Source organism: Capsicum annuum, chromosome 6 (assembly GCF_002878395.1).
Source record: "Capsicum annuum cultivar UCD-10X-F1 chromosome 6, UCD10Xv1.1, whole genome shotgun sequence".
In the NCBI taxonomy this organism is placed as follows: Eukaryota; Viridiplantae; Streptophyta; class Magnoliopsida; order Solanales; family Solanaceae; genus Capsicum; species Capsicum annuum.
The window spans coordinates 8,643,348-8,652,945 of NC_061116.1; the positions used below are offsets into that span (position 1 = coordinate 8,643,348).

General features: G+C 33.3%; 2 protein-coding genes across 4 annotated transcripts in view; one reads left to right on the plus strand and one right to left on the minus strand.

Moving 5' to 3' along the window:
* Window positions 1-2,207, plus strand: part of LOC107873551 (chromatin-remodeling complex subunit ies6) — a 12,798-nt gene extending 10,591 nt beyond the window's left edge. Inside the window, exons 2-4 of one of the 3 annotated variants that reach the window (XM_016720439.2) lie at window positions 1,351-1,407; window positions 1,657-1,724; window positions 1,846-2,207. In XM_016720439.2, coding sequence (XP_016575925.1) covers window positions 1,351-1,407; window positions 1,657-1,724; window positions 1,846-1,977 — 257 coding nt within the window. In that variant the 3' untranslated portion in view covers window positions 1,978-2,207. The other 2 variants (XM_016720440.2, XM_016720441.2) reach the window with 2 other exon arrangements.
* Window positions 2,208-3,416: 1,209 nt separating this feature from the next.
* Window positions 3,417-8,907, minus strand: LOC107873552 (GDSL esterase/lipase At1g29670-like). Its single transcript, XM_047413482.1, has 4 exons — window positions 8,767-8,907; window positions 6,482-6,727; window positions 4,685-4,913; window positions 3,417-3,925 (listed from the first exon to the last, which is right to left on the minus strand). The coding sequence occupies exons 2-4, from the start codon at window positions 6,566-6,568 to the stop codon at window positions 3,684-3,686; spliced, it is 558 nt and encodes a 185-aa protein (XP_047269438.1). The 5' UTR covers window positions 6,569-6,727; window positions 8,767-8,907; the 3' UTR covers window positions 3,417-3,683.
* Window positions 8,908-9,598: the final 691 nt, after the last annotated feature.

Genomic DNA, 9,598 nt, shown 5'->3' on the forward strand with positions numbered 1-9,598 from the left:
AAAGGAGAGTTATCTGGTCTGTGAGAAGAAAGAGAAATGAATACCCAATGCTGGTGGCGAATGCTGTTGTCTTGCGGCAGTGATGGTGATTGTATGAGATCGCTGATGTTAATTGTTTTTTAGAAGAATGGTAGATATGTTAAGTCTTTTATGGCAATGAGGCTAGGGAGATGGAAAATATGTTCCAGACCATCTTGATGAGTTTTGGTTTTAATGGTCGCTGCCTCATTGCCATTGTCAAAGGATTGTCGAAGAAAAATGGAGCACTCATTAGTTGGGTCTTTTTGAGAAGAACAGGTATAGATGTCCAAATATCTGTGTGCAAGGGAATAATGATTTGGTGATGGTGTATGTGGAAGTGATCTATGTTTTAGGAAGAAGAAGGTCCTATCCATGTAGTTGCACAATACATCTATTCATTTGTATTTGTGTGGTGTGAGTAGCACGTAAGACCAGGATGGTTAAGTCTAATAGATTTTTAACTCATACCGGTAGTTTTTAGGGATGTGCATTAAGATGACCACTTTTTACTTACGTAAAGGACTACTGTTAAGGGTTATACAATAAGGACCGAAGTAGTCCAACCCCTATAATTAAGGACCATTGTGGGAAATTTTGTATCATCCATTTTCTCTGCATTAAGAATATAATCTAAACCTTAATCCATTGATGATCAATTGTTGTGGATGGAGAAGGTAATGTGCAGATGAACTAACTCAAACATTCTTTTCGTTTTTTTTTTTTTTTGATAACCGTGGTGTCCGGGCCAGCTTGTCCGCAACTCGACTAATTCCATGGGATACTTGCCACTTCCCACCAGCAACAACTGCCAGGTAACTCTGTCCCCAAGTCCAGAACAGATGAGAAGAAATCACCTAATGTTTGTCACTAATTGGGAATTGTACCTGAGACCTGATGGTGCTCAACCAAACTTCATTGAACCACTTGGTCACACCCTTGGGTGCAACTAACTCAAACGTTCCCTATTATATAAGAGGGGGAGTTTGGGCAACAAGCACACATATCTCCATCAACACGTGTGCTTGATGTAAATAATGTGATTTTGTGGGTATTTTGGTAAATTAATTTGATTTCTGTGCAATGTTAGTGTGTATGGTATGCTTTACTGCTTATACATTGGCACCGTTCTGGGTTCTTAAATGACAAAAACCACCAAATGTTGTGCTAAATACCAAGTGAGTCCTTGCGGACCAGAAAGTCATTTTTGTCATTTTGTTACAATTCTGCTAAGTTTGCTGTTGTGTTAAGTTGTATTTTATGCTTAGGGGGTGGACATTTTCCATTAAATATCTGAACTACCCTTGTCTGCAAAATTGCTGCATTTTCCAGCAAAATCACAGATGTGCCAGCTGCCTCTGTACCCAACATTAGGCTATTATTTACAAGGTGATTAGAGACCATTATTTCCATTATATTTTGACTTAAATTGTGGACTGGGAAATGATATCTTTCTTGTTTATATGCTGCAGTGTTATTATCAACCATTGTACGTCTTGTACATTCGAAATCCACTTTCTTGACCAACAGTCTATTTTTTCCCTTGTCTAGAGGCAGTATTTTGCATATATTCCTTTCAATCTTTCGTATCTTGATGAATATCTCAAAGTTTTAACTTTGTTTGCTCTTTCCCTGTAGATGTTAACATTGAAACGCCACCTTCAATGCATCCAGGCAAAAAGATATGCGACATAACTGGATTCGAGGTACTTTTTCAACAGAATGCCATCTATGATGATATATATGTTCTAAGTTTCTGCTTGTTTTCCGGTGCTCTCTTACTGTTTGCATCCTCTTCCACCGGTGTTTCTTATTTCCGACATGCAGGCACCATATTTTGACCCAAGAACTAAACTCCGTTATGCTAATACCGAGGTTTTCAAGACAATAAGGTCGCTCCCTAACGACTATGTTCAGAGGTACTTGGCTCTCAGAAATGCAGCTGTTGTTCTGAGATAGATGCAGAACGCGGAATAGATAGTTGTAAATTTATGTGGAAAGTAGAGGACATTTGAAATTATAGTTTCTGAATGCTCGGCGCAGACCTGTACATCGACTTGTACTAAGAGAAGAAATCATAGCTTAGTTTTCTAGATCTCTTAAACTTCTCTGGGAATGTAGTACTGAATTGGCTCTTTGATATCTGGAAACTGTTCTGCTTATTATATAATCTGTGCTTAATTGGTTTACGACTTTGTTAACTGTCATTTTGTCCTAAGTCGGGGGTCTATCGGAAATAGCCTCTCTACTACTTTGGAGGTATTGGTATGGATTGCGTACATTTTACCCTCCCCAGACCCCACTATGTGGGAATACACTGGGTTTTGGTGGTTGTGCTTAATTGGTTGCTGCTGCCATTGAAAGAGGAGAGTCCTGTGAATTTGCATCAAAAGTTCTTATTTTGAGGGTTATTAATTAAAAATATTACTCATTAAAACGATTCTATTCTATGATATCTTTAAGAATTAACAAGTACTTATGTTCACCACAATTCAGATCTAATAGTACTTTTCTTTTTAATGCTAAAAGTAGAAATTACTACTTTACTAAGTAGTAGAGGTTAAATGCAAGCTCATCTTCACCATATATAATAATCTTCTATAACAATAACATTCTCATTGTAATATCATAAATATGATCTGGAGAAGATGACATAAACAAAAACCTTACTTTTATCTTTGCGAGGTCGACAGACTGTTCTCGGTATACCCTTAGCTCAAAGATAAATTATTTGAAGCAGAACTATAAACTAAGAACATCAAATCTATATGTCCTAAAAATAAACTTCACATCAGTCTATATGTCCTAAAAATAAACTTCACATCAGTCTGATGCACTAAAACTCCTACAATGTTGGGGGTCCAGGAAAGGGACTGTTCTCAATAAAACCTCAACTCAAAAGATAAATTATTCGAAGCAAAACTATAAACTAAGAACATCAAATCTATTTGTCCTAAAAATAAACTTCACATCAGTCCAGTACACTAAAACTCCCGTTATGCAGGGTCCAGAAAAGGGCCGGACTACAAGGATCTATCGTACGCAATCTCGAAATCCACTTAGAGAAAATGCAAGTACATCTTCACCATATATAATCATCTTCTATAATAATAACATTCTCAATGTAATCTCATAAATATGATTTGGAAAGATAACATATACACAAGCCTTACTTTTATCTTTGCGGGATAGAGATATTGTTCTCAATAGAACCTCAGCTCAAAAGATAAATTATTCGAAGCATAACTATAAACTAAGAATATAAAATCTATTTTGTCCTAAAAATAAACTTCACGTCAGCTCTTATCCACTTTGAAGCAAAAGAATAATTCAGTGCATTAAAGCTTTCGCTATACGTGAGGTCTGGAAAAGGGCCGGACGACTGGACTACAACAATATAAACATTCTCATTGTAATCTTATAAATAGGATTCGGGAAAGATAATATGTACACAAACCTTACTTTTATCTTTGCGGGGTAGAGATACTATTCTCGATAGATCCTCGGTTCAAAAGATAAATTATTCGAAACAAAACTCTAAACTAAGAACATCAACTCTATTTGTCCTGAAAATAAATTTCACATCAGCCGGTGCACCAAAACTTCTGCAACGCAGGGAATCCGAAAAAGCGTTGGACTACAAGAATCTATTGTAAACAACCTCTTTATCCACCTAAAAGTCCACTTAGAAGCAAATGATTAATATCCATAGGATAAGTATCTGAAGGTAACAGTGAATAGTATGCTCTCAAAATAGCAACCATAGTTCCAGTCTCTGTAGGATGAAAATTATCAAAGAATGCATGTGCTGCCCTAATGGGGCATGGAGCTGTATTAGGAACACACTGTCCTTCAGCAACTGTTTTTGAAACATTGCAACATGGGAAATTCAAAAAACTTAAACCACCTGCAAAACAAATATATATTATATGAATAGAATTTAATTTAAAAATTGGGATAGGTGAAGGAAAATGGGGGAGGGGATTACAATACGGGGAATCGAACCCTCACCAATAAATTGAGAGATTAGGTAACTTATCTACTAAGCAACTAAGATTCTCCGAAAACACTAACCATTTAAAACATACTTTTAAGTATATTTTCTCACAAGTACTTTTAAGAAAATACTTTTGGGAAAAACTACTTTTTAAAATCTTTTGAAAAAGCGAATTTTTAGGAAACATTTATTTTCTCTCAAAAATTTCGTCAAACACCTCACTTTTTTAAAATACGTATTTCATTGAAAATAAAAAAGATAAGCATTTAGTAAATCCGAACTATGGCCAAAGTTGCTACGACACACTCCAACTTTACAGAGGTCCTACTATACCCATCAACTCATTTTTAGCATATTTCTGTCACCCTTTTGTGCTAATGTGACACCTTTATTACATAAAATGGGGCCACATCAAAGATATCACTTCAGCTAAAAAGACTGACAAAAGGTGTCACATCAGCTAAAAAGAATGACAAAAATACACTAAATTTTAGTTCAGGGAGATAATAGGACTCTCGTAAAGTTAGAATATGTCATAACAAATTTGATCAAAGTTGATGAGTACTAAATGCATTACTCAAAATAAAAAGCACTTTATTAACCTCCCAAAAGCTTCACCAATCAGACTATAAATGGAGAAAAAAAACAACTTTTGATTAATGTACTTACTAAAAAGTGATGACATGCTATATATGTTTACAATTGTGAATTTTGCATCTGTGAAGTTGTTATTTAGCTCATTGACAAGCGACTTGAGCTTGTCATTGAATAGTTGAACTGCCTCATTTGTTGAATCCACACATGTTCTTGTTTTTTGTGTTTGTAACATTTGTGGGATGCAACCTATTTGGGGTAACCCAAATAAGACAACTTTCCTTGCTCCATCTCCATATAAAGTCTAGTATCAAAAACCAAATAGTCATATTGGCAATGCTAATTATGTCTTTAATACAAAAGTAAAACAAAGATTTTTCTATAATTCAAAAGAAAAAAAGTGAAAGGTCAAAAACATACCTAAATTATATTATTTCTATTTTTTGAGTTTTATTTCTTAATTATCAGGTGTGTGAGTTTCATAATCGAACTATCATCAACTATTTATCAGAATACACCTCAACGTAAATTATATCATTCCGCTTTTTCTAGTTTCATATCTTAACTTTCAGGTATGTGAGTTTCCTTGCTTAACTATCATCAGCTGTTAATTTTTCACTTTTCCTACTTGAAATATCACCATCGCTCAGATAGTAAAAGTGAACAAGAGATAGTTGAGGTGCATGTGTTCCAATAAATAGTTGGTGATAGTTCAGGTGGGAAACTCACACCCTTAATAGTTTAGGTATGAAACTAGAAGAATCGAGATTTTAGATGTGTTTTTGACCATTAACTCAAAGAAAAAGCTCAAAGTTTGTTAGTAGTTGCCCCACAAAATATGCAAAAAGGTATATTATATCATTCCGATATTTTTGAGTTTCATATCTTAACTATTGGGTATGTGAGGTTTCTCCGAACTATCATCTATTTATCAAAACACACCCCAGCTGTTAATTTTTTACTTTTCCAACCTGAAATATCACCATCACTCAGGTAGTAAAAGTGAACAAGAGATGGTTGAGGTGCATGTATTCTGCTAACTAGTTGGTAATAGTTCAGGTAGGAAACGTGCACACTTGATAATTTAGGTATGAAACTAAAAATCGAGACTTTAGATGTGTTTTTGACCATTAACTCAAAGAAAAAGTTCAAAGTCTGTTAGTAGTTGACCCCCAAAATATGCAAAAAGGTAAATTATATTATTCCGATTTTCGAGTTTCATATCTTCACTATCGGGTATGTGAGCTTTTTATTTGAACTATCATTAATTATATATCAAAGCACACATATTAATTTTTCACTTTTCCTACCTGAAATATCACCATTGCTCAGGTGGTGGTAAAAGTGAACAAGAGATGGGTGAGATGCATGTTTTCCAATAAATAGTTGATGATAGTTTTGGTAGGAAATTCATACATCTGATAATTCAGATATGAAACTAAAAAATTAAAACTTTAGGTGTATTTTTGATCATTATCTCATCAAAGAAAACTCTCTAGATCTTAAAAGTAGAGTTTGTCTGTAGTTGTCCCTGAACTATGAGAAAATAAAAAATATATATATATTACTATATGAAAGGTTTCAAATTTATCCTCCATTTTAAAAAAATTAATCCTTAATAGTGTGAAATGTGGCATCAATAGTTAAGCATTTCTTGTTTCAAAACAAGGTCAAATTTATTTCATTTCGCATAGTTCAGAGGTAAATTTAACCCCAACTAATAACAATAACGACATATTAGACCCTAATTATTAACAGAGGATAAATTTGTTCCATTTCACACCGTTCAAGAAAAAATTTAACCCTTTACCCTATCAACAATGTAATGATCTTAAAAAACTCTCTAAATTAATTTGCAAAGTAAATTTGAACCTTTAGTTGTTGAGCATATTGTTGTGTCAACAATGTTGCATATTGACTTGGTGTATACAGACGACTTGATTGATATTTTTCAGGCATAAGGTAATTGTTGATATAATCATTGCTGCCTATTCCAACACTGTACAAACATTTGTTCAAGTGAGCATTGGTTGCATCTTTATTTCCAAGTAAATTCACAATTCGTGAAATTGTTTCTTGATGATTTTTAAGTTGTCAATCCATGAAAATACAAGTGCCCTGGAAAATAATATATCGAATTCTGCCTGTTAGATTTGATGAAAATAGCTACGAAAAATGAAATTTAACAATAAAACACTAACAAAGTCCGATTAAATCTTAAAATATGCAACATAAAAATTATGATAGACACTACTAAAATTACTGGCGGTCCCTTTGCAATTATCATTTAGGTGTCATTTATTTGCACTTAATAGAGGGAATGGTTCAGATTTATGATCATTCAGTGCATTTATTTATTATGAAGATTTTAACTCTTAATAAGTCTAAATAGGTTTTGGTCATTCAGATCTGAAACCAAGTCTTAATATTCACCACCACTCTATCCACAATCACCAGTCACCACCACCATTGTCAACCACCACCCACCACCATCAATCGCCACCACCAACCACTTTCACCATTATAGCCACCACTGACAATCAATATCGCTATCAATCGCTATTGTCAGCCGCTACAAAACCTACCACCTCCATTATTCTAATTATATCCACCGTTACCGCCGCTCCAATGCTAACACCAATTCCAACACCACCACCAACATCAACCACTATCAACCAATTCGTACTACCGATGAACTCATCTATTGCAGCTATCACCACAACTAACTATTGCTAATAGGTCATCAATCTCCACACATTCTTCGGCCACAACAACCATCATTGTCACCGGTATCGCCACCTCTACCACCACTTCAACCACTACCATCACTATAATCTATCTCTACTAACAACCATCTACACTATCACAGCTAATAGCATTTCCAACTACCACCAACACATCAAACATTATACATTCATTTTTTAGCCATCACAATCAATACGTCCAAAAACTACCATCAACCAACTTCCCATCACAATCACCACCACCTCTACCAATCGCCACCGTCATAACAATCACTACAATACCAACCATCTCTACCATCACAACTATTGCCACCAACATTACTCTTATATAATTAATTTTTTATTTGAATGATATTTTTTATTATATATACAAATAAATAAATTTTGCACATTCAAATATTGAAAAACAAACAGTCTTAATTATTCAGTTTTCAAATCCAGAGACAACATCTTAATCATTCAAATATGCATTCAGATTCAGACGTCTAAATCATAATAAAAATAAATGCAACCATAGTCTTGACATTTTTCAAATTCTTTACTGTGACTTTCATATCATGTGAAATTTTCTGTCTTCATATTTACAATATGACCTTTTTGTATACAAATACATAACCGTCTTAAACTAACCTGACATATTCTAACAAGATTACAATATCTTCTTTATAATAAGTACATAATTACTATATTCACATCCATTAAGGACCTATATAATTCAACTTAAAGTTCTAAAATATATAAGTATATTATTTTCGCTGGCTCATATATAAATATAAAGAGAAAATATTACTTGTAAAGATAGCTTTTTCTTTTTCATATTCAAGAAATAACTAAATACGTTGCATGCAAGGATAGCTTAGTAGTTTGATGGTTAAAAAAGAATTTGTATATATGCAAGTATAGAGAAGAGTTTGCCTATGTTGAAGAGGTTGATTTCTCATATGATTACTCGATTAATAATTATTATCTCATATTTTTTTGTCTTTTTCCTAATTTCACTTCTCTTCATTTAAAAAAAAACTTTTCGAAATAACAACTATTATTCTATTAAGGAAAAAAAGTTCGAAATATACCTAAACTTTGACGAAATTTTTATTGTAACCCTCTTCAACTCTGCGGAGGTCCTATGTCCCCTCGACTATTTATCACTATATTTGTGTGACATATATTTACCCAGTTGGACCACTGCGTGATACACACACACTGGGCGCGTAAGGGTCTGAAGTGGTCCAGCCGGACAAATATGTGCCATAGAAATACGGTAATAATAGTTAAGGGAAGTCATAGGACCCCCCGCAAAGTTAAGGCGTGTTACAACAAACTTCGACGACGTTTAAATATATTTCTAATTCTTTTCCTTCCCTTCTATTAATTGGGTAACCATCAAAAATCGAAATATAAAAGTAGACTTACAAGATGACTTCCTGACTCATTACGAATTCCTGCAGAGCCAGAGGCATAATTTACACCTTGCAAAATATCCCTACCACTTGCACTTGCAAAAGGTGGTATGAAATTACCAAAGCCTAGAACGTGTGCTGCATGCAAATAAAGTTAAAAATAAATAAATAAATTAATAATATTTAATAATAAATGAGCATGCGAATTTAAAATATAAAAAAATGAATATACGACAGGATTTATCAAAAACTAATTTTAAATAAGTAATATATCATATAAAAAAATGTCTTTTTGAAAATACTTTGACAAACTTTCTCATGATCAATTTGAACAGCATATCAACCCAAATTTTGTGACATGAGCCAATAAATGAAAAGGTCAATAACCAGACTAAACTTGAACAAATTGATCGAGTTATATTTGCATGGGCTAGTTTTACACCTAATCTACTATAGTTTTTCGACTTATGGGGTGGAATGAACATCATTTAATTACCTAGCTAGCTCTGTCCATACAAACAAATTATATATATATATATATATATATATATTATACACCAAAGGACAACTATGTTTATAACAATCTTTACTTCTTTTTTAATTTGTTTGTCTTATTTTGATTTGACACAGAGTTTAAGAAAGTAAAAGAAAAAACTTTTGAATCTTATTATTTAAACTAGAAACATGTAGAATATACCAAAATGTCTTTTAATCTTGTGGAATTAAAATAGAAAGTTGGAATTAAAAAGTTGTCATTAAGAGAGACATTCTTGGTATGATGGAAAAAAAAATATCTTCTTAAAAAACGTTTTCTTGGAAAACAAGTTAACTTTTTATTCGGAAAA